Genomic DNA, 26,531 nt, shown 5'->3' on the forward strand with positions numbered 1-26,531 from the left:
CAACCACAATATCAGAAGGGTGTGCTGTCCCTTCCTGTGGCAGTAAATACTCCTTGTGCACAATAGAGTCCTCTGGCAGCATCACCACGTTCCTGGAAGCGTAGCTCTTAGTTGCTGAAGTGCAGTACCAGTAGATATACTGAATTGTGCCTTTGACGTTGGGGGTGGTTCAAATGGTTCTCCCTTGAACCGCAGATGTCTCCCCTAAAGTTTGATCCTGTCTGCAATGGGGCCATGGAATGCAGATCGTTATCTTTAATGGGGCCATGGTCTGACTCCAAGAGGCCAAGTGCCAAGACCTCTCCCTCCAATCTATCCAGCCAGGCCCTCAAGGGGCAGGGTCCTGTGGTTCTGGGTGCCCAAGTTTAATGGCTGTTGCTGTGGAATGCACTGATGTGCTTTCCCCAGCCTCCAGTGGAATGGAGTTGGAATTAAAAGACACCAAAAGAGAGTTTTTAACACATAGAAATGTCTAATTCTTAGAAGTGGCATTTCTAGAGCATTACTGAAAAAATCACCTTTACTATGACAAGGGGTTTGTCCGTGTGAATCCAATGATGTTAAACACCATGGGGTTGTTCCACTCCAATCCACTGTTGCATTTCAGGATCAATTGCAACCCATACCCATGTTAACATATGGGCAGAGCAGTTCTCATGTGTAGTGAAAATACACATCTTTTTTCTTTCACTACATGGGCACATGTGCCCTGGTGCATAGACAAGTCTGCCAGGGCAGGCTGGACACATGTTAAAGGACACAACACGGGTGCAAGTGTGCCTATTCAGGCCTGCTGTGACAGGCCAAGTACATAGGGGCACACCAATGTGCATATGTGAACATACTGGTCAGCGCCACTTTCCTGGCATAGGTAGGAAGGCGTGCATGCTTTCACATTGCATTCACAGTGGGAAAGCGCCTAGGACCCCAAAAGCCCTTTAAACCTCATTGTGCAAGTGCACATCCACTGGCCTGCTGTGTCAGCCTCAGCGTACATTAAAACACCATTGTGCAAGTAAGCACATCCTGGTAAGCAATGGCAGACCCAGTCCTTTATTGAACACCATAGGGTAAGTGTGCACATACTGACCTCCCAAACCAGATTCAGCACATGTCAGAAAACCATTGCAAGTGTACCCACTCCGACCCATAGTGACAGGTCCAGTACACACTAGTTGGAACCACTTCCTACCATGCGTAGGAAGGGTGCTGGCACTTCCACACTGTACTCCCAGTGCCTCACGACCTAAGGCCACTCCCATGGAATCAGCTAAACCTCTGGGAGAGGCTGACCCCCTAGGTAGGGAGAACCCACATGGGGGTTCTTCCCTGGCCAGGCAGGGAATACCCTGGTGTCCGTGCCCTGCCTTATGCCTACCACCTTTGACACCACTTCAGGAGGCACCCTAGGGGTAGTGTAAGGTATTCTCAGGGTTGGTCAAGACATGAGGGATGCCACCCTGATCGCAGACTCACCTGCACCACCACAGGTCTGCATTGTCAGTCCTGATACATTTGGTCAGGCTGTTCTGATGGGTGGCACACACAATGCAGCGCCCCACCAGTAGCCAGGGCCGTACCTGCCCTGGGTATGTGGTGTACCTTTTTACAGGGCACTCCTTGGTACAGCACCCAACCACCCACGTACGCACCCCCTTCCTGGCCAATGTAGGAAGGGCCCATGCACTTTCCCACTGCAATACAGTAGGAACAGCCTAGAGTCCTATGGCTACACCAAGAGATTCAGCAAAAAGCTGTGAGGAAAAAGCTAAACGTTTCAGGAAATTCCCCTAACAAGGCCACATGTCCAACATGACCCCCTCCTAGCCTAAAGCCAGGGTGTCTTTAATCAGTCCCTTGATTAACCACCCAGCTCAGGGCGAAAAAGCTTGGACGAGGGCCCACCACTGCGATGGTACCCCCTCCAGCTCGAAGCCCCCTGATCCCAGTAGGATCCCCTTTGCTGCTCCCGGGGCCCACCCTCCAGTGTGACCCCTTCTTATCTTGGGGGTGGCCTTCTTGGCCCTGCCTAAGACCACCTTAGTGCACTGGAACAGCACCAGGCCAAGAGCACCAAAATGGTCTGTAACTAGCCATCATTAAAATGTCCGGCATTGCAAAAGCAGCTCGGTCACCAACACCACACTCTAACACCTCATGCAGCCCTCACCTTTAGCTTCACCTCGCTTCATAAACAGTGGAGTCAGTTTCTACTATGGCTAGGTTTACAATGTCTAAAATGTTTATCAGCTTCAGCAGGCCAATTAAGTAGAAAGAGATCACAACAAAATAATTCTGATTGTTCCACTTTATTAGTCAGAGATGGACCACATTGTGGAGAACTTGGTAAAAACAACAATTCAACCATAACGAGGCACTTCAACCCAGACAGCAAAACCTCACCTTTTCTGGGGCACCACAACTCCAGGACTAGTCCATGGACTGCTTCGATGCTCGTCTTAGACACTTTACTGCTTCCTACTGCATCAACACTGACAACGGTGTGTTTTTGCACCTAGACCATACAGATTTGCCATTATTCTGCTACTACATTGCACACTGAAAGGTAGCCCTACTCTCAGTGATACTGCCTGTATGAAATACCTATTCTAACATAAACAGGTCTATGTCGCAGATGCCAAATTAAAATTTCTCATTGTGGACCAAAGAACAATGAACATGGAACACTCTGGTGAACCCTCTAGGATGCCCAGTGCCAGAGATACCAGAACACTTTATCACCACTTCCTGGCTGACTGCAGCTAATCAAAGAAAACCCAAACCTTAGTTTCAGTGGATTGGTTCATACTACCACTGTGGACTTTGCCTCGTCCGAGACGATGAAAGAACGGTGCTTAACCAGATCAATCACGTTGCCATGATCTGTAATTCTGCTCCAGCACCTAAGCGCACTTTCTGTGATCTCCACGTGTGAACGCCACAATGTCATAGGCGCTAACACAGACAAGGAATGTCGGGCCCATTGCCCCTAGTTTGCTAGTAAAATTCAAAATTGCACTGCAGTGGGCATTCATACCTCCGGGACAAGATGCCTTCACCTACTGCCAGTGCTTTAAATGGGAATACAGAAGTGCAGGTACTCACTCTCTAGAGTACCTGCTTGCTTCTGAGAAGTGCAGGTACTCTCCCAATTAAATGAATTGTGCAAGTGCTCAGAAGTGCAGGTACTGTCCCCTTCAAATGAAAGAAGTGCAGGTACTCAGTACCGGACAGTACCTGGCCATTTAAAGCACTGCCTGCTGTCATATTGATAACTACGCTTTCTTAGTCTATCTGCAACACCACTTCTCATCCCACCTAACAAACCCACCCACTGCCCATCCAGTCACCTCCCGATCAACGAAGATGATCACACGTGATCACGTTTCACTGTCAGTGCAGCCCTGGGTGGAATGGCTGTGCTGATTTCGGTGTGTGCAGCGTGGATTCCTGTCTATCTGTGATTGGAGAAATAGGTCGTGTGGGTTGTTTGGAATGGAAAATGGTTTCAGATCACCACCAACTAACACAGCAAGAGGTACGGAAGCGGATGATGCTACCGCTTCCCTCCGCCACCCCTTCCCTCGCCGCACTCCATTCACCCCCACACCGCGCACATACATCACACCGGGGCAGCCATGCTGTGTTTAGGCATGCACGGCTTCACATTGCAAATTGCGTGTCAGGCAGCCGTGGAAAGCACCTTTCATCAGTAATAAATCAAAGGACCCCGGGAGGCAGATCTACGAGAAAACAAGACGAGAAGGGGAGGGGGCGGGGACTTTGTGTGTGTTTGTGGGAGGAGGACACCGGCCACAAAACACAGCGCTAAGAGCAGAATATGCAGCTACCGGCAACCATGCTGAAACCACGCTAGCTCCCTAGTGTCATGTAGCAGCGAGTAGGTAACTCTATGCACCACACGGCCCCCTGCACCCCACCCAAGAATCAAGCCGCACGTAGACGACTGGGGTATGTAGGTTTTGACTGAGGGACGCACTTTTCTAGCGGCAATAAAAAGATGATCCCTCATCAGTCTAAGGGTGACATATCCCAGAGATGGCATGGTTGCTATTCTTTGGCATTTATGAAGATCTCTCCCTCAGGATTGCGACCCGAATAATGACGGTGACCTACTGTGGTTGTAGGCTCACTTACGCCTAAGACAGTTTGTGTTTTTTCAGTACACATCCAAGGACAATGTAGATCCAGGTGTCTGCTGAGTTACCCTGTTCCAAGAAGGGGGAGTGCGAAGGATTGAATTTAAAAGACATCAGTGCATATCCTCTTTTATATAATCAGTATACACAACTCCTAGATGGACTCACCTTACTAGTAATGGATGCAATGGGATTTACCCTTGTGTAGTAAGTGCCTTCCCAGTCCATGGATTCGTATTGTAGGAGACACAACTGTGCTGCAGCACACACCAGTCACAATGGCCACTGACCAGTACAGCACCAAGACCAGGAAAAGCCATCAACCACATAACAGTGGATGGAAGAAGGGAACACAAAACCCCTGTTTTTTTTCATCTGACAAAATCCCGAGTTCGCAACCAGATGTGTTGAGAAGGTAGCTTATTAGCCCGTTCCACTTAAGTGCCGGCATAGCCATCCTTTTACTAGTATAACCCTAAGCTTACATGAGTACTCATGGTTGACACACAAGAATGAAACCAACAATGCATTTCTTTCACAAGACCTGTTCAAATTGTTTTAGGCTTTTTGGATTTCTAGTAAACAACTCACCCCTGATTCTCTACTAAGAGGACCCAAAAACAGCTCTGCTAATGAACTTCTACTCTGACTTCTGGTGCTGCCTCCTGTATCAGTACTAAGACCCATACACCACACACTTCAGTTATGGCCTGGAGTCTCTGTGCTATTCCACAACGTTTAAGCACAACTGTGTCTGCCCAAAGTGCCTAATCCTTGATGTGCCTCACCCTCTGTGGTCCTACCACAAGAACCCAAGCACATCTCTGTCATAGAGATCAGTCCTAGAAGGCTGGGAGAGATAAAGACACACACACACACACACACACACACACACACTCACCCCATGGACCTCATTGGGGATGTGCACCATTCCACCATCATGGTAATGCAACAGCTTATGTTCGCCAAACCTGTGTGCTGTACGTTTAAAGTCCTTTCTTTCATCCCAATGGCTGTTGAACCTACTCTGATGTTAGGTGCAGCTCTGCACAGGTCCCACACCGGTTGTGCACCTTAATATCTAATGTCTTTAAATTCTATATGTTGCATGGTTGAAGCAGGAATATGTTGATTGCCAAGGGGAGATGTGGCAGTTAGGGTGAATCTGGTGTTCATTAGGGAATACTTGTCATTGCTGGATATTGCTGTAGTGTGCTTATGGCTTCAGGCAATTTTGTATGTTGACCACAAGTTTGCTTTTCTTTTAGATATTTGGTGTTGGAACACGTTTCTGGTGGTGAACTCTTCGACTATCTGGTAAAAAAAGGACGACTGACACCAAAGGAGGCCAGAAAGTTCTTCCGACAAATCATTTCAGCTTTAGATTTCTGCCACAGCCACTCAATATGGTGAGTTAAGCAGAAGAGGCATGTATTACTGGCCAAAACCCATCACTTTAATCTAATGGAGGAAATAATTTTAGCTTTCTCTTCTACCATTACTCCATCATGAAAAATATACATTCTTTGTAACCTTCTATGAAGGCTGTTGGAGTGTCATTGTTTCTGATTAATGGGACTAGAAATATTGAAAGGCGAATCTCTTCTTGATAAGTTACTGGACTTTCATCACTATGCTAGCAAAATAGGGCTAATGGGTACCATTTGAGGACTAAGCTTGGGGGGACCAAAGTTAACTTTGAAAGAAAGCAATCTCAAGCTAATGGCCATGGGTCCAGAGACTGGTGGATCCCTGGACCTCTGCACAGTTTGACAGACTCACCGGGGCCGAGGTGTGACTCTGAAACTCTCTTCCGGCACCTAGACATAAGAATTGTAATTAGCCCCTTGTCATGCCACATCAAATTATGGGTGCAGCATCTGTTGAAGGGTCTGTCCTGTTTTTTACACAAAGGGGTCTCTTAGTAATGGATGGGAATATGGATGCTACACAAAGCCATTGTTCCGGTGGGTCAGCTCATCTGCACCTTACTCTTAAGTGTATTCTCTAGACTAGTGCTGGAAACGGTCCTTGTAGGACTTCAAGGTGCACTGGGGCTGCTTCATTGCTCTTCTTGGCTGGCTGGCTCCTCTCAGGCAGTACTTCCAGACAGCACATGAACAGCAGGGCCTCAGGCAGAGCCTCACCAACAGTCATTCAGGCACAGTACAGTGTAGCTTTTGAACTTACCTATGCGGTAAGCTTAGATCTTTTGTTAAAGGTGAATTATTCAACAAGTCACTGCCAGCCAGAATGATTTATTCAAATATCTGGTAAACGTCAATCGAACTGGTCGAATCTTTGCATAGTTTTCACTATTCTTGACTGGCTGTATGTCTTTTATGAATTCTATATCCAGTTGTGTTGCTGGTCAGAAGATGGCCTCTTAACTTCTAACATGCTGCTAGACCTGGGTCAAGGAGGCGCTGCTAGCAGATTTGATGACTTTCTGTTCAGTGAAACTGCCCGGTGGGAGGTTTGTTGACTTCCCAAGGGAGGAAGAAGACGGGATTTTTTGATCTTAGTGGTGGGCATCCATACTCCCTCTTCTCCTTTGTCCCTCACTCTCATCCTCTGTCCCATTCTCCTTCTCTCCCTCCTTCTCACACTTTACTGATGATTCTGGACATTGCATAGTGGTATTGTGTGTGGTCCACTTCCCTAGGGCGTAGTAGTGCTGTATTCCCAAAAATGATAATTGGGGAAAACGGGAAAAATGGACAGGGTAGCTGGTACAAACATGGAGATGCTGTCAATCATTCAATACAGAGTGCGTCTTTGCAAATGCATCTCAGAAAATCAAGTGCCATCCCTAAATGTAGAGAAAGAAATAGGAAATCCAGAACTATATAAAGAGAAAAGTAACTAAATCATTCTCTCCCAATATTAGGTCTTGCATCAGCTAAGACCTTTTGAATGTACTAAAATCATACACATAATATACTTATAAGATCTTTCAGTCATTTCTCCTAATCCATCGGTGTGTTGTTGTCATTCACATTTTTCTTCCGCCCACTACGGCATACAGCATGGGACACTGGGTCAGCCCACTTCAGCCACTGTCCAACTTCACTGTGAGTGACCGCATTTCTCCTTTTCACAGCGGTCTCGTCCACACACAAAGTAATTGCCTACAGTGCCAGGGACTACCATGGAAATGTATACTCTTTTAGACTAAAAACAGTTTTGCTTTTCGTCATTTTTAAAATATTATTAAGGGTCCAGCAGATACAACAAAATGTTTTATAAAATCCAGGATAAAACTAGCATTGAGAAGGCCAAAAGGCTGGCAGCCAACCCTGGATCTATTAGTTTTGCCAATGTTTATATAATTAATGCAATTTATGAGGTAGTTTGCAGCACTGAACAGTGGGTGTCTTAAGTGCTCAAAAAAGAGAATGAATGGCTGTCTTATGAATTCATAAACGTTATCTTTGTAGTCCTTCTACGTTGCTGGTCTTCTGGCAGACGCCAGTGAGAGGAATATTGTGCTGTATCACTGAGGAAGTCTGAGCATGTCCTGAGAGTCCAGAGATCCTGTGAAAGTCTAGACTTGCTTCATGTAATTTCCTGCCGCCAAAGCTCTTGTTTTGCCTTACATAATGGTAGTCTGATTCAGCTATTTTTTATTAGCTTTTTGCTGTTTTAATACCGAAACCAATCCCCTAAAAGACCTGCAGTGTCTGAATTGGCTTCCACAGGATAGAACGGCAAAACTGTCACATAATCCTGCACATGCAGCTGGATGCAAACAATTCACCAAAGTGACTACTCACGTGCTAGCTTTTTGTATATTGTGCTTCCTGACACTGTTGTCTTTCATTTCTTACAACCTAGATAAACTCGTGTAATCTTTATATTGTCTTCAATCATGACAATATCCGGGATCCTATTTACCTGACTTGTAAGGTAGACATACTCATCTGCTAAGGACTCAGATAGTGGTGCCAGTTAGTGATACAGGAGCATTTAACATACCAAGGGCCTGATTTAAGAAAAGTGGCACTGCTCCCAGCACAGCGTCAGTTTTCTTGTGCCCCTTAGCACACCCCTTCATGCCACCATGTGTGCGCCGTATCTAAGATAATGCCCACCATGGTGGTAGTTAGGGGAAGTAGCATCAACATTTCTGATGCTAGTTCGGATCTTTTCAGGATTAGCATAAAAAATGTTGACGCTAATCCTGCAAAGCCCATTGAGACCCTTTGTAAACAATGATGTTCTGCCTTTTAACGCCTGCTCTGAGCAGGCATTAAAAGTGGCAAACAAAATGACGTAGGAAATCCCTTCGATTTTATTGCGCCATTTTTTCGGCACCCCTAACGGGGAATACCCCCTTTGCATACATTATGCCTGGCACAGGCATAATGTAGCACAAAGGGCCACAAAGTGGAGCAATGCATGCATTGCCCCAGTTTGTAAGTTTGGTGCAACAATTTTGGCCTTGTTGGCCAAGGAGGCGCTAGGGGCTCTTAAATCTGCCCCCAAGTGTGCCTGGCATCCTCTCTGTGTGAGGTTTTGTGTACCTGGCTTCCATCCTTACCCTCTTAACTCTCTGTACATCTGTCTGATTCTGGACTGGAGTGTACTCATTTTGCACACTATGGCAATCTGGACATTGGAATCCTTTTGTGGAACTCACCACAGAGTCAGACTCCTGTGGTTAATTCACATATCAGATATATATCATTGCAGGACAGATTTTGCTGTGGGTTGTATCAAGGTTTGGGAGAATTAAGGATGGGAGTTTGTAAGAGTAGCTGCTCTAGGGGTGAAGTTAAAGGTGGGCCTGGTCCACAGTGGTATAGCTCTTAGGATGATTACTTGAATCGTAATGCAAGTGTGCCGTATGGTAAGATGTAAGACAACCCCAAAGCCCCTACATTTTACTGTGTCGCAAACAGGTGGCCAGACCCCTGATTGGTGCATTCATGCACTGAGAGTATGTCTTCATGCGGCCATCACAAATGATATAGCTACAAGTTTGTTTACCATCTTTGAATCCACTTCTGAACTGCATTAAGCGTGAGTGGGGCTCCAGCCTGCTTGCACACTATTTTATCTTTCTGAGAGAGTGCATGAAGACTTTACTAGCAGTTGCACAGAGGAAAGATCTGCCTACGTATGTTGACATCTTGATACATTAGAGCCAAGTCTTCATTCAGTTGGCCTCCTGACCCTGAGGCTGTTTCCCCTAGTCCAGAGTGTAGGACAGAGGCCTGGGGAACACCAAATACAGAGACAAACACATAGTCATGTCTCCTGGGGTTGAACTGTATAAGGTGCTTCCAGTCCTTTGACTGACTTCCTTAACAATGAAAGTTGCTGTTGTTGGCATGTGGGTAGTCCTGGGCACACGAGATTACATGAATTTGAGGTGTTCTCTTCTAACTCCTTTGTTGAAAACTGCTGTTCTACCTCAGATGTATCAAATGTTGGCAGCAAAACCCCAGATGTCTTCACTAGGCCAAAGCAAAGTAAAATATGTATGTACAAATCCATGACTGACTTTTCTTTTCCCATTGTAACTTTTCTGCTTAAAAAGTTAAAATCAACAATCTAGAAGAGTGTTCAGTGGAATAAGTTTGCAAACAGAGTCCGGTCCACCTAGGGTGTACCAGCGTAGGGATTTGAAAAAAGAACATTTTTTGATCTGACTGGACTTCGCCACGGTTGAGTTGCTTTGCACAGAAGTCAACAAAGGTAGCCTGCTTCCTGGAGGTTGTCAGGGCACTTCTGAAGCCTGCTAGAACCTTACAGTCATTAATGCGCCTTCTCCTGATCTTCTATAAAATTTCATTAAAATGTTGGCCCCGAGGGGATCTTTCTGAAAACCCACAAATATTCTATCCCTCTGTGTAGCTGATCTAAGGATTTTGTAATTTGTTACATCGAGTCACTGCAAATGTTTTTTACTGAGAATGTGAAATTGTCATCTTGTCAATGGAGTTTGACGAACCTAATAACTTCACACAGTTCTATTATTTGTCATTTTTCATAACAGAAATTACCAATAAGAGGGGATTTTAGGAGCTGTATTTTCCTACAAACTTCATTTTGCAGGAGAATTATTGAGCAAAAAAGTAGGTTTAAAGATTTTCTTGAAAATCAAGCACCAAGTGGCAGTTTTCAAAAACATTTTTTTAAAGAAAAATACGATTCCAAAACCAAAAAAAGAAATAAGTTGTGTTGACAGATTCTATGAATGAGACCTTACCACCAAAAACCACTGAAATCGGCATTTATTGATAGCATCACCAATAAAACCACAACACAACGTCCAGCCCTAATGCCATGCAGCATGGATTTGGATAATTATGTTGGAGGTGATGACAATAACCACAAACAGCCAGTTTCTGTATTTCCCAATTATTCTATTTAACTATAGAATCCTGGATTGCACCTTTTTTTGCTGAATTTTATGTGTATCTACACACACATGGCTCGTTTAACAATCTCCAGCATGATATGCTGTTGTGACAAACTAATTCATTAATTGTGTCCACTGTCTTTTGATATGATTTAGGGCTACCTGCTTCACTGGGCCATGTATGAGCATCTTTGTGCGGGTGTGGGGGCTCGTGATCCACCTCTCAGCTGCTGTTTATCGGGGTAAATAAATGTGTTCTTGTCACTGGTGCATCATTCCGTGTAAAGGTAGACTAACACATGCTCTGTGATGGAAAACCAGGATTTATTGTACCCAGGAGGCAGACAGGCAGGCCTGGAGCTGACCCCGAGAGTGACATGCATCCTGGTTGTTCATCATGTAGACAACATGCCGCCGACGGAAACTATCGAGGGAGCATTTCCATTTCTGCCAGCGCCATGTTGGGAGCAGTTCAACACGGCCGCGTGTCATGATTGGTTGAGTTTTCTTCTTGGAAGGTGAAGATGGATGTCTAAGACTGACTTTGGAAACCAAGGAATGCTACGATATTTGCATACTGACTAACATGAGTTTTATTACCAATCCACCATCTAGAGAGTCAAGTCGAAAGGACCAACCCCGTCAAACAATGGTAGAATACATCATGGGTTTGCAGAGGTGATTAGCATGAAGAGACATTTCACCTTCAGCTACCAGGCAGTGCTTGCCCAGAATAGATGACCTATTGGAGATTAATCACTGAGCTCCAACGTGGGTGATGGACTTACACCGATTAACGAGGGATCGGTTTCAGGTGTCCTCTCTCCCTCTGCAAACCAGATGCTAAATCGCCAAAGAGATGTGTTGAGGGTGCAATCTCTGCTCACAATCGGAATTGTTTAGTTATGTCTTCATCTGCAAAACACTGGAGATTTTACCTTAAACAGCATCAGGCATCTGTGGGCCATACAAGAACGCTTACATAGACCTCGTTCAAAGAGTTAATTGCAGAATTCTGCTGGTAAGTTTTATCCTGTACTTGCCGGTGGCATCTGCTGATGAAACTCGGCGTCTACTTTGAAATTCGAGTTTGCCTTGCACACACAACTATCGGTTTAATTTAGCGGAGATTCTTTTACAAATGGCTATGAAGGAGACAGTGCCCCGTCCTGACATGCTGTTATGTTTGCAGCTCAGTGAGCCCACTGCCGAGTACAGCTCTGCATTCTCACCTTTCTGACGCTGCAGAGGTGACCTCAATATCCACAACAATAGAATTCTTCAATGTTCACCATTTTGTGGCTCACTTACAATACACAATCCAAGATTAGTCCAATCATCTTTCTTTCTTTCAATCAGTGCTTAATTTATGCTTATTGTTGCCGGTGCTGAGCACCGGCACCTATTTTTCAGGGCCGGCGATTATTCTTCTGCCTCAAGCATTTACTGCGAGCAAAACACACATATGGGAAAGATGGGGGAAGACAAAAACGAAAAAGCGTCATAATGTGCGAAAGTAGAAAGCTGCAAGAGTGAGCTGAAGGGGCAGGGAGTGGCTTTAAATGTATTAAAGGGGCCCGAGATGGCTTCAGGATTACGCTGCCTCAGTATTCCATGTTCGCACATTTAAATGCAGCTGCCGCATGTTTAAGAGGAGGGCTCTGGGCACCGGCACGATTTTGTTTACAAATTAAGCACTGCTTTCAATATAACTTTTGTGACTTTGAACCAGCTTTAACAACCGAGAGTTAACGCGTGGCAGCTGCCATCTCCCCCTCTTTGGAGCATTTCAAGTGATGGAGAGGCAAATGTTACTTTGTTACTCTGTGGGATCGCTCATGCCAGTACATCCACACACAATTAAAAAAAGTAACATGTGCCTCCCTTCTTGAAATGTGCTCTGTGGGGAGAATGTGGAGTAGGAAACACTAATATCATCAAATCTAAGGACGAGACACTAATCCTGGAAAAGGATACTTGTTGGAACACAGAACTGCCCTGTTCTGCTTGAATTGTGTGTATTGGTAGTAGCATTTCCAGCTAAAAGACCTCATGTCCGGAATGAGAGCTGGGCTTGGAACTAGGGGTGAGCAGCATTTTCATAACTTGATTTTGCATATTTACGCAAAAGTTCAGGAAAATTGTGCAAAATACACATTATTGCATAAAACCCAAATGCATCATTTTGTGCGAAATGTGTGCTCACATAAATTTTTGAGATGAGGCTGCATTTTGAGGTAAAACAAGCAGGAAAAACACATTCACTGAGAACAACAGCTGCTCTTGTTCTGGTTGTTCCCTCACCCCTCTGCTGCAATTGTGCCGCAAACACCTAGGGAATCGCCCAGCGTGGCATAATGGTGTAATTTCAGATTTTTTTTTTCTGAACAAGCGCAACATGAAATTACGCATGACTGAGAAGCATTCACTGCAGCATGATGTTATCCCTTGTTTTTATGGGGTCATTGAGTGCTCGGTGTTGTGAATGAGTGCTATGCTTCCAGTTTAGCTTGGTGTTGAGCACGGTTTACCTCTTGGTTGAGTCGGGTCGCTGTAGTGTATGACTGAGGAGCATTCATTGGTGCATGATGTATTCTCTTGGTGGTGTTTTCGGTCACTGAGTGCTCAGTGTAGTGAATGAGTTCTGCTCTTGACGCTTAGCTTGGTATTGGGCATGGTTTACTTCTTGGTTGAGTCCGGTCTCTGTAGTGCATGCCTGAGGAACATTCATTGGAGCACGGTGTTATCTCTGGGTTGGGTTAAGTAGGGAATGAGTGCTACGCTTGCAGTTTAGCTTGGTGTTGGGCATGGTTTACCTCTTGGTTGAGTCCGGTCTCTGTAGTGCATGCCTGAGGAACATTCATTGGAGCACGGTGTTATCTCTAGGTTGGGTTAGGTAGGGAATGAGTGCTACGCTTGCAGTTTAGCTTGGTGTTGGGCACGGTTTACCTCTTGGTTGAGTCAGGTCTCTGGTGTCATCTCTCGGTTGTGTGGATATGCTGTAGTCCAGAGAAGGGTGGACAAGCTCCTTCTGTGAAAGACCTGTTGGGAATAGTGTAGGCACTCCGCTAGTGGTGAGATGCAAAGAATAACGTCATAACATTCACTAGATCCACAGTTATTTGAAGTGAGGCCTCCGACCCGCTTCTTTTGCTTCCCGCCCACGACACCCCTGCCCGCGCGCCAGGAATGAATAAGGGGCTCATTTGTGATTTATCTTCTGCTTTTGGGTCAGATGCATATTTTGTATGTGTATCTGGAGATGATGACGGAAGCGACCCCCGGCTGACTATATTAAACATCAGAGGTAAGATATAATGCCAATTACTGAGCGGGAAGTGAGGAGACCGAGGAAGCCTGCCCCGGGGAATCGCGAGCGCTACCTTCGGTTTATTGTGCTTATATTTCCGGGATAGGGGGCTGCGGGGGATCGGGGAGCAAGGCTGGGGACGGGGAGGTGCATAAATATTGATGAACGACAATTACCAGGGCCTGTCACTTATCTGCCCGTGCCTGGGGGCCCGTCTTCTAGGTGGGGAGCTGTGGGTCCTGCTAATGGAAGGTGGTGACGGCCAGATGGGGGGGAGGTGAGGCTACATCCAGGGACCTCTGCCCTCTCATCCACCCAAGTAACACATGACCCACAATGTAGAATGAATGTCATCACAGCAGTCCATGAAGGCTGCTGCATCCCAGGGAGTAGCCGCAGGAGGAGGGAGAAGACTGAACGAGCCCAGAGAGCATTGGGCTGGGAGATAGAGAGGGAGAGTGCAGCAGCCTAGAGAGTACGAGGAAAGGAGATAGAGAATGGAGTGCAGCAGCCTAGAGAGTAGAAGGAAAGGAGATAGAGAAGGGAGTGCAGCAGCCTAGAGAGTAGAAGGAAAGGAGATAGAGAAGAGAGTGCAGCAGCCTAGAGAGTAGAAGGAAAGGAGATAGAGAATGGAGGGCAGCAGCCTAGAGAGTAGAAGGAAAGGAGATAGAGAAGGGAGTGCAGCAGCCTAGAGAGTAGAAGGAAAGGAGATAGAGAAGGGAGTGCAGCAGCCTAGAGAGTAGAAGGAAAGGAGATAGAGAAGGGAGTGCAGCAGCCTAGAGAGTAGAAGGAAAGGAGATAGAGAAGGGAGTGCAGCAGCCTAGAGAGTAGAAGGAAAGGAGATAGAGAATGGAGGGCAGCAGCCTAGAGAGTAGAAGGAAAGGAGATAGAGAAGGGAGTGCAGCAGCCTAGAGAGTAGAAGGAAAGGAGATAGAGAAGGGAGGGCAGCAGCCTAGAGAGTAGAAGGAAAGGAGATAGAAAAGGGAGTGCAGAAGCTATGAGAGTGCAAGGAAAGGAGACAGAGAAGGGAGTGCACAGAAAGGAGCTAGAGAGATGAGTGAAGCAGTCTTGAGAGTGCAGGGACAGGAGATAGACAAGAGGGTGCAGCAGTCTAGAGAGTGCCGGGAAAAGGTGATAGAGAAGTGCAGCAGCTTAGAGAGTTCGAGAAACGGGGATGGAAACTGTTCTGAAGGCTCATGGAGAGTACAGGGAAAGGGGGCGGAGAAGAACTGCAGCAGATTAGAAAATGAGGGGAATTGAGGCAGAGAGGTGGCTGCAGGAGCCTAGAGAGTATAGAAAAGGGGGATAGAGACCTGGAGCAGTCTGCTGAGTTCCTGAAAAGGGGGAGAGAAGTAAGACAAGCATTTGCAATCCAATGGGTCTCACGTTTGCTCAGGTTAGAGCTATTAGAGTTGTAAATGCCTAACTGGACTTTACTTGCAATATAAATTCAAAATTAAAAGAGTAAAACAGTTGACATTAGCGAGCCAGTTCAAAGCTCCACAGCCGCCATGAGCGCGAAAGCGAGACACAAAAGGAAAAAGAAGTTTGCTCGCAGTCAAACATATCGACAATCGTGCAATTATCCATGTAACATGTCCAAAGCAGTAACAAAAACGCACCAAGGAGGGACATATGTAAAATATTTACCAATGATAACAAAGGATTTTTGAAAGACAAGCCCATGAACCAGTGATAGTGATGGGCATGGTTGAAAGCCCACAGATAGATTACAATACTTCAGATCGCTTGCGCGCTTGACCTGAAAAAGGAGCTGAGATACGAATGTAACAGACCACAGCAGCCTGGTAAATGCAGAGGAATGAGAATAGTGAGGACACTGAAGCACTGTAAACAGTCTAGAAAAATGGAATAGAGAAGGCTTACTAAAGCCTGGAGAGTCCATAACGGGGGATAGAGTGTGCTCTGCAGCAGCGTAGAGAGTGAGGGGAAAGTGAAATAGAGAGGGGGGTTGCAGCAGTCTAGAGGGTCTCTAAAAGTGGGATAGCTAGGAGATTGCTCCAGTCTAGAGACCCTGGAAAAGTGGGATAGAGAAGGGCTTACAGTAACCTAGACAGTGTGTAAAAGGGGGATAGAGGTGCCCTCCAGCTGTCCTTAATGTGTGGAAACAGTGATATAGAAGGAGATGCAGCAGCCAAAGAAACTCATTGATATAGATTACCACAGTAATCCAGAGAGGGCAGATAGGTGTATTGAGGAAGGACTGCGACTGCACCCGCACTTGCAGCCAGATTTACTAACCTTTTGCATCGTGGTTGCACCACTTTTGTGGGGCAGACATGACGTAAAATTCTTGGAGATATTTACAAAGCCAGGCAAGGGGTAATTTGTGCAGCCTTGAATTACTCTGTAAAGAAAAGTATTGCAACGTAGCTGCTTGCGCTGCCTTGTGTTACATTTCATTCTTGGTGTGCGGGGGGATATTCTATGATTGGAGCTGTGCACCCACCCATGGATTTCACACAGTCCCAGATTTACAGAGGTTTGTAAACCTGGGATTGCATGAAATCGCTACGCCTCCCAGAGGGTGGATTAATGACCAGAATTTTTTTTTCTCCTCGATATTTCTTCTTTCTGTGTGTACTGCATTCCAAAGAGGGAAATGCCTCCAGGGATTGTTTTTGTGCAGGAAGGTATCCCTTTCTGAACAAAAGCACTTCTCCTTATAGCGTAGGCACCCTAAAACCGTGGGCCTGCATTGGCGCTAGGCTGCCTGAAGCGCACCAGCGCTATAAGAGAGCAGTAGTGTGCCATATGATATGGGGCAAATCTGCTCGCCCACCTTCATGCAACGCAGCTCAGCAAGTTGCGTTGCTGCACTGCTTTGCATGGGAGGTTAGTAAATGTTGGCCTGAGAGTGCAGAGAGAAGAGAGAAGGCCGCAACATCTTTTTAGAGAGCAGGGAAGGGAGGGTACAGACCGGACCTTGTGGGAGGTGGGAGGGGATATTCGATGTGATGATATCAGTGCTTTAAATGGGCAGGTACTGTCTGGTACTGAGTACCTGCACTTCTTTAATTTGAAAGGGACAGTGCCTGCACTTCTCAGCACTGGTACTATACCTTTAATGGGAGAGTACCTGCACTTCTCAGAAGCAAGCAAGTACTCTAGAGAATGAGTACCTGCACTTCTGTATTTCCATTTAAATCACTGGATAGTATAGAGGGGGCTGCAGTAACACAGACTAGGGGAGCAAGATCAAAGGTAGAAGAGGTTCTGAGGCAGAAGGAGACAAGTATATGGTGGAAAGGCTCCAACGTTAGCGAACTATCCAGCGGGGGTGGGGTGGGTGCAGAGACTTCAGCAGCGTAGCATGAGGAGGTAGGGAGCCGGGAGGGAGGGGTAAGGGGGTTGAGACAAGGTGAAAGCACCAAAGACAGAGCCAGTACTAACGTGGGGTACAGAGGGCGCTGGAGCATTAGAGAAATATCAGGCAGAAGGGAAGTGGGGTAACGCAAAATAATGGGACCCCCTTGGCGAGGCAAGGTTGCCATAGGCCCAGATGGAAGGAAGGGAATTTGACCTGTTGAACTCCCCCGATTGAATAGTAAAATGTAGTCATAACTACATTGCAGAGGGACCCTCGCTCGATCCCGGTGTCATTGCACCTGCTGCACCAGTGATAGCTACGCCCACTGTGGGCGGGAGGTCAGAGAGGGGGACTTCAGCTGCAGAGACAGCGCACATGGAGAGTCGAGTAATGAGACTGCAACACCACAGAAAGCGGCGGAAGACCAGAGCGGCTGCCTCAGCCTAATTTGTCGAGTTTGCGCCTTCTGGACGCTTCTTTGCCACCAGTGATATTCTATTCTGTCCCCCCGCGTGTCCCCCTTCCTAGCCCCGGGGTATCTGCACTCCGGAGGGAAGCGCGTGCTTTCCTGCCTGCCCCTCGGTAGGGTGGTCGCTGAATTGAACTCGCCGCCCCCAGACCTTGCACGGCTCGCCCAGCTGCAGCCCTTGTGAGCTCCACTTCCGAGGTCGGCTCCATTGGTAGTAATTAGCCCTGGCGCATCTCCAGTTCTGGCACAGGCCGGCTCTCTCGGAATATAAATGCTTAGATCGCCCAAGCTCTGCTCGATGCAGCGGGCTATGGTCTGTGCAAGACCCCTCAATGGCACTGCACCCCCTGGTTGGGGGGTGGGGGGCGCAAGCACCCGGGTACCAAGTGTCTCTTGCCGCTTAATCATCTGGCTTCTGACTGACTTCGTCCCAGTCCTACCGGCGTTTCACATACAACATTCACAGTCGCAGATAACGGATTACTTGCCAGGCCTGCCAGTGCTTTCTATACAGTCCTCAATTAAGACTAATTTTTATTCCTTCCCTTCGGGTTAGATACCAGCTTTCAGACACGTGCCTCACCTGGGACTGACTCTTCCCCAGCACTGCATGCGTTTCCTAGGCAAGCCACAAATATGACTGACTCTCCACCAGACTAGAGGCGATTCATTTACAAGCCTCAAAGGGGACAGACTGTTCTCCAGTCCTAATTGCGCTCTAGACACAAGCTTCACACGTGATTGGTTCTTCTCCGGCTCTAGCTGTCAGATGGAGGCATTACAACGGCCCCTCAGCCCCGCCTGCGCGTCAGCTCCAAGTGTCACTAGTGACCGACTCTGCCCCAGCACTACCGGCCTTTCAGACGCACACCTTCTAAGTGAGCGGCGCTTCTTCAAACCTGCCAGCATTTCACCCTTCTAGTTAGTATCCAAAGACTACACAGCACAAGCACAGACAGTGTCACTAGATCACTTTAACTTGTGTACCCTCTTCCAGAGCGGGCACCCAGATTCCGAAAGCAATACGCATGCACTTTACAAATGCACCTAATCTCAATTGAATGTTCAACTCTGATTAAAAGCCACACTTCTAAAAAAAAAAAAACATATATATATTTTTTTTTTAAAAACTCAGAAAATTTGATCAGTGTAAATAGCTTTACTGGGTTTTAGCTCTGGCTTGACACCGCTGTCACCAGACCTTTTGTGATCACCAGAATAGCTTTAAGAAGCAGAACTAAGAGGAGGGATTAGGCTCAGCTGACATGCTGATCTTTCTCATTACGAATATTTGGTTCAACAATAGTTGTATAAATCCGCCTAAGAAGTAGTTCCATTGTAGTGCATGGACACAAACATGTACTGTGAGGTGCCCACGCACTCCAGTGGATGTGCATTGGTTTGCTCTCATTCCACTTTGTTTAGATATTCTTCAGTATGAAGAAAAGCTCTCTCTATACCTGCAATTCCTGCAGTTAGTGAGAGGGAACATTTTGGGTTTCGGATTAAATTTAGCTCGTGTTATAAAACCTCGTGCAACGTACTGAGCAAAATCTACCAATCTACTGAAAGTATTGCATATGTTTCAGTGCCATTGTAGAATATATTGTATTATAATTGCACTTCTATAGTGCTTCTAGTCCTGATGAGGCTTTGAAGCTCTTTACGCTGAACACCACCGCTGCTATGGAACCCGCGATTAGTGGATAGTTGGTCACTAGATTCGTTTTGTGAGTTCAAGCCAAAAACCTGGCATGCATTCACCCCAGTTTCATTGCAGTAGATTAAAGAATGGGAGCTAGCTGTAGCCATTAGAGGGTAGGTGAGTTCATGCAGATAGCTGGTGGGTATGATGGCGGTAAAGTTGCTTAGTGGTTCATTGTGCCTGCCGCAGAGTAATAGATGCAGCCTACAAGTTTGTGATTTAGGAGTAGGTTCCACCAGTTACACATTACTGAGTAAAGTCTGGGCACATGGGTCTGTCTCTCAGCTTACAAGTGTCTCCCAGCAGTTTAGCATACTTTACATGTGACTGACGTTACCCGATCCTGACCGACTCCTGAAAGGACTAGACTACTGAGTAGCTGGAAGGTATCCAGGAGGGCAGAATCCCCTATTGGTTCTATAGGGATGTGTAAATGTAAGTCGGGGGAAGTGAAAGCTCATGAAAGGTATAGTGAATTGTGCTGGATTGATAGCACAGACATCTAAAACCACACTGAGCACTGACAGGTTTTTTCTTATATCCTGCCTTGCACTCTTTTATTTCTTTCTTCTGTTTCCCTTAACATCTCCCTGGGAATGTACTTCTGCCATTTTCATAGCCTTCAGATGTGATTATCATTAAATCTTAGCAGATAAAGTACTGCTGTAGTGCTGGCACATTCACTCTGGTATGAATTCTAAATTTAGGTTGCTGTTATGATATTGTTATATGTAAAACATTTTACCAATAGCGATTATAGCACTTCACACTGGCCACAAGTATAAATCATACCGGCCCAAGCAGGTGAGAAGGAAGTTATGGCTCCAGCAAAATCAATCCTTGGCTTCTCTACTGAGACTGTCACCAAGTCGTACTAATTTACTACCAAAGGCATAACAGCCCTGATGAGAACTCTTGATACCCTTTGTTAGACATTTTCCCTTATCTGTGTTGTGGTAGGTACAAGGAATAACTGCCTAAAGTGAGAACTATAAGGTGCCCCATTAAACACTACATTACATACTTAGCCAGTGATGAAAAAATGGCTTCTCACACCTCTGACTCCTTAGGTATACATAAGTGAGAATTAAAGGCCTAGCTCAGATAAGGTGGTTCTAAGTGAAGGCACAGCACATTGTCACAGTATCAATAAAGATATGAATTTCAAGCCAGGGCTGTGAGTTTTTATCCCCATTAGTACTGATAATATTGACCAGTTCCTGGTTCCAGGGTCTCTTATTGATCAGGGAAGGAACTGCATACCATTGCATTTGAGAAGGATTATGACCTAGAGGGAGAATCTGGCCTGACTGCTAAATTCTAATCAGAGTGCGGACAAGTCTAACTTGCATCCCAACTGAAGTGACTCTTGATTGCTCTGTGATTGTTAGTTTTTTATGATCTGCAATTTTGGTTGACATTACTTGAGTGAATTAGAAACTTTAATGATGCATATGACAGCAACCAATAAACTAATGATTTTGCACTTGAAAAAAAATTATTAGGGGGCGTGGACACCACCTGGGAACGATGGCTGCCTAGAGTGTGAGCTCCGTCACGCCCGCTACGAAGATCAACCACATCGATCCTGTGGGACCAAACTGATCCCTCTGACATGCGGAGATCGTGTGGAGCTGCTTGTCAGCAACCTTAGCAGTGGTTTTGACCACAACTTTGAGAGATGTCTCATCCCTCGTGTCCCCGTCTGGCTTCAAAATGGCTGGCGCGGAGACACCAACCTAACAACTACTACCAGGAGACACGGACCGGCTAAATAACGCTATACCACAACGCAGTGACTCATCTAAAGTAGGGTGCACATCTGAAAACTGGTAGGTGCACTTATTGATGTCTTTTCCGCCCTTCATATGTACCTGGAGGCGAGATCCACTTAACACTATCCCTGACCCTAAGATGACCACCATGACAGCATACTGCTGCCTCTAGAACTTTCCTAAACATAATAGACCTACCGCCTATCTACCACTACCGTACAACCATCTACCTACCTACCTATCTACCAGTGCTGTGCACATTGTGATACCGCTGGGTACGTATGGTCATTGTGTCCCTTGATGACAGCATTCAACTGTAGGGACTTTTGTGAACCACCCTGGGATCACATGTCATCATTGGGTCCAGCGCCCACTCTATGATCCAGTCTACCTATACATCTACCAAACTACATAAACCTTATGCTAAACAAATCTCAGTAAACGAATAGCTGACCTCAAAATATTCTGCTTGGAGGATTACCCCATCAACATACAGACCAAAAGATCATATTTTGCAAAGGGGGTACTAAGGACACTAAACAAGCACAAAAAAGAACCAAACATGAGCCCCACACGCCTGACTCCCCCATCAAACCAAAAATGGACAATAGTCCAACTCTGGAGCTAATTATGCAAAAGCTTGCCACTCTCCACACTCTTGCACATTCCGCAAATACTACCTCAAAATCAATGCAAACTGACCTTTTATCCCTGAAACAAGACAGGCTAGTGCTGGGATGCAGAGTTATGGAAGCAGAAACATGTATAAGTCTTCTGAAGACCACAAATTCAGCACTAATAAGACAATCACAACGAGGTCTGCAAGGATGGCCCGCCTGGAGAAGAGTATCACAGAACTTGAGGACAGAAACAGAAGGAGCAACCTGTGAATTTTGGGGCTCCCTGGAGGAGCAGAGAATCAAGCCCCATCCTGTGTTGCATTCATTGAAAAGTGGATCCCCCACGTTCTAGGAGTAGACTTTGCACAAGACATTGAGATTACGTGCACTCACAGAGTTCCAACGTGGTCCCCAAAAATTTGAATGGCCCTCATCTTTGGACCCCTCTTATTTGCACACTGATGCTATTCCCACCCAGATAAAGAAATTGCAGAGGATTAAATGTCAAGGCTCCTCCATTGGGATCTCACAAGATTATTCAAAAGACACTGTCATAAAAAAGGAAAGCATAAAGACGCTAAAGGATTTAACAATACAGTTCTCCTTCATTTGGCCAGCACGTCTAAATACAATCTACAATTGAAAGACCACCATCTTTGAAGACCCAGAGACTTGGTCTCTTTTATCGCCGATATCCAAGATCTAAAGATGAGCTCATAAAGTCTTGTCGAAAAATGTGGAACTAACTCTGCTAACCAGTCCTAATCACTTCTAACCATCACCTACCAGCCTTGAACAGAAGGCCTTTCCTTTGCTTCCTCCGAAGTCGCAATATGTAAATAATGTCTTAAACAATGCACTTAGACGTCCTAACATTTTGTCAATCTAACACATCAATAGTATTACTAATGAGGTCTATAATAGCACTAAATACATTAGAAGTCTGATTAATAACTTCTAAGCTCCAAATTGTGGCTATACATTAATGACAACATACCTGCTCTGCTAACTGGCACTAACCACTGCTAATCAATGCCTATCTGCCTCTAATCCTCTTCAACTCGCAACTCATGGTGAGCAACTCATGGTCACTCAGTTCTCCAACTACTTCTGTAGTCCTCTCACCCACTACTACCCATTGGTACCACTAACTCTCAAACTCTACTAGTCCCACGTCAGAGGCACCCAACATGGCAATGTGCCAGAGCATAAAAGATAAGCAACTCTCAACGATTACATAACGTAATCTATTAGTATATTATGACTAGACATACTAATAGACTACTTAACAGCCTGTTCAGTAAAATTTGGGTCTCCAGTTTTGCTATTATTCTCCACTGTCAGGTTGCCCATGCATTAAGTTATCTTGTACAGTGACACAATCGGGACTCCCTCTGTATATTCTGATGCATCTCTAGGCAGATTAAACTTCAGTCCTATGTTCGCATCTCAATTACAAATGCCTTTTTGCATATTTTACAAATATAAAGCTAGGTAACTCTTGAGGACTACGTAACAGTTAGAACAATATGACTAGACATCTTAATAGCCTACTTAATAACCTGCCTAATCACTTTGGTCTCCGCCTTTGCTATTATACTTCAATGCCAGTTTGTCTAGCCATTAAGTTACCTTATACAATGACACAACTGGGACCTCTTGAATATATTCTGTTATATGCCTAGAGGGATTAGATACAGTCTAATGTTTGCATTTCAGTTACAAATGCATGTTTGTATATTTACAATTTTAAGAATTATTACTTCTAATACCACTAATTGTTGTATTGATGTATTGATACCCGGTTTATCTACCCTACCTTCACTCCCTTCCACGAGTTACCCACCAAACTACACTATCACACTCAAAGACAGTCTGCTCTCTATAATACAGACTCAACTAAGACCATTGTGGTTACCCAACACCTTCCCTTGCGCATTCATTACTCAACACAACACATCTCCTTCACGTAATCATCAAATGATATATTATACCCAAATATTATAAGCATAATGCCCGTGAATACACCATATTAAATTCATACCCTCCTTTCAATTACACTCTAACAAAGGGGGTGACCCCCAACTCCTTGAATCTAGGCCCTTCCACTCGTGGCCACCACTGCCCACTCCCTACTCTAAGGCAGCTTGGTACCTCCTTAGGTTACTCAGCAATATGTTACATCTTCTGACACTCTATGCTACATGCCTCTTTTTTCATACTTATTCCTTCTCTTTCTTCTTCCTCCTATACCTCTTTCTCATCCCTCCTTATCTCACCTACCTAGATATAAATGTTTAAAGTAAAAAGAGTCTTAATCCATAGGAATCAATGGATGCGTTGTTTTAGCATAAAGTACTAAATAGTAAAAAATAAAGCCACAGGAGAGGTGATGCGTCAGAAAAGCAAGCAATGCATCGATTCCTTACTCGCAAGTGAGGCCGTGCACAATTCTTTCCCCGCCGGGTAGGCAATACGTTGATTCTTTCCTCCGTAATAGAATGATGCATTGATTTCCAGACGCGCAGCCTCAGGTCCTTGCTGAAATGTTGAAGATTTGACGCCCAGGGTTAATGCATGGAAATTTCCAACACCCTGTGCAAAGGGTTCGCGTGGAGAACAGGCACTGTGTCAAATTTCCAGCTGCTGGATAGACACTGTGTTGATTTCCAGCTGCGGGACAGGTGCTGTGTCGATTTTTCTGATGCGCACACAGCGGTGCATGGATTTTCCCCTGCAGGTTACCAACTTCCACTTCTAAGGGCCAGGGACTGGATTTGGCACCACTTAGCAAATCAGAACTTAGCAGAAGAGCACAGGCACTGGCAGATTAAGTCTTTGATGTCCCTGAGACTTCACAACAGGAAGAAAACTCAGTTCAAGCCCTTGGAGAACCTTGGAAAGCAGGTCCAGTCATTTCACTCTCAGGGCAGAAGTAGAAGCAGCAGCAGGCAAGCACAGCAAAGCAACAGGCAGAGTGGCAGGTCCGCCTCAAACTCCAGCTCCAGTCCTAAAGCCAGCAAAAACGAAATTCAGCACAGGATCCTAACAGGTCAGAATCCAAAAAGAGAGGGGTAACCACGCCAAGAGCTTACATGCCTAACAGCCCCAGTATTCAACAAAAGAATGGCCTAATCACTCTCATCCTCATCTCTTCAGGGCTCATTATTAGCGGACCCAAACAGCAGATGGCTTATCACTAAATTGAACAAAGAGAACACTGATATTGTAATAGTGCACATATACGCTCCCAATAGCAATACCCCGAACTTCTGGTCTAACCTTAGCAAAAAACCCTTCATGCCCACTGCAGACTCATTATGAGTGGTGACTTCAAACTTCCATGGGATGGCATATTAGACAGAATCTCCACTTGCCCTTTTAGCTCTAACAACTCACACAAATAAATGCTAAACCTTTGTAAAACACATAAACTAAATGTTGTTTGTAACCCTATAGGTTAGGACTACTCATTCTTCTCCCACCCCCAAAAGTCCTTCTCGCGTAGCAATTACATTTTAGTAGATGATTTACATGTTGCAGCTACTTCTAACCCCACCATTGAACCAATCATGGTATCCTATCGTGCTTGTATCTCCCTACTCTGTGACATCTCTTGCACCATGTCTAGTGGAGAATGAATTACCTCCTAGTAGAAGACCCCATTTTTAAGGAATCAATCAAAATAGAAATTGAGCAATACATAGAAATCAGTAAAGAGTCCGCCTCTTATCCACAAATAATGTGGGATGCGCTGAAAGCCACAATCTGATGCCATATGATTAAACGAATGTCTAAACAGAACAAGCAAGATAATAAGATGTTAGAGCAATTGGAACTTCAAATAAAAACACTAGAAAAATCATTTAAGTTCTTCAGGGATAAATCACAACTATACCAATTGACCAAACTGAAGTATGAATGTAACAAAATCTTCAGTAAGAAAGCCCACCTTTTAATTCAAAGAAACAAAGGCACCAAAGTCTGTGTCCGAAACAAGGCGGTTAGAATACTAGCCTCCTATTTAAAACAAAACTACTGTAAACCTAGAATAATCTCTATAATGACATACCTTACAAAAAAGAGAAGGACATTCTAACTGGTTTTGAGGACTTCTATTGCAAACTTTATACAAAAAGTAATGACTCCTCATATGAGGTCTACTTAAACTACCTGAAAGATATTAACATCAAAAAAGTAGATGAGGACACCAAACTTTCCTTAGAAACCCCTATTTCTCAAAACAAAATCTTACACACAATCTAAAAAACTTAAACTTAGGGAAGCCCCATGCCCAGACAGCTTCCCAGCCTCATTCTACCAAAACGTGTACATCTTCTTTAGTTGTACCGCTAGAGGACCTTTACACCACTTCTCCTCCTCTGGTGCCATTAAAGGTACTTCAGAGGAAGCAACGATAATAGTTATTCCCAAGGAAGGGAAAGATCCTTCCTACCCTAAAAATTACAGGCCTATGTCCCTAATAAACTCTGACTGCAAAATATATGCTCCTTGCAGTAAGATTAGAGCCCATAATTAATACAATTAAACATCCCTCCCAAACTGGCTTCATCAAAGGCAGATTTAGCACAGACAACATCAGAATATTCAACCATGCAATTGAGAAAGCCCACGACCTTGACCAATCTGCTCGCACAATAGCTTTGGACACAGAGAAGGCTTTCGACAAGGTCTCTTGGCTTTTCCTACATGACACTCTCACTACCTTCAACTTAGGTCCTTCTTTCATCAAACTGATCTTTGCCTTGTATGTTGAACCTAAGGCCAGAA

The 26,531-nt window shown here is 45.2% G+C and overlaps 1 protein-coding gene across 3 annotated transcripts in view; it reads left to right on the forward strand.

The window, feature by feature from the left end:
- BRSK2 (BR serine/threonine kinase 2) overlaps positions 1–26,531 on the forward strand; it is a 615,416-nt gene that overhangs the window by 351,785 nt on the left and 237,100 nt on the right. For all 3 annotated transcript variants that reach the window (XM_069223152.1, XM_069223151.1, XM_069223150.1), the window contains exon 4: positions 5,429–5,569. In XM_069223152.1, the coding sequence (XP_069079253.1) occupies positions 5,429–5,569 (141 nt within the window). The remainder of the gene's footprint in view (positions 1–5,428; positions 5,570–26,531) is intronic.

The sequence above is a fragment of the Pleurodeles waltl genome, chromosome 3_1 (genome assembly GCF_031143425.1).
Source record: "Pleurodeles waltl isolate 20211129_DDA chromosome 3_1, aPleWal1.hap1.20221129, whole genome shotgun sequence".
NCBI classification, from domain to species: Eukaryota; Metazoa; Chordata; class Amphibia; order Caudata; family Salamandridae; genus Pleurodeles; species Pleurodeles waltl.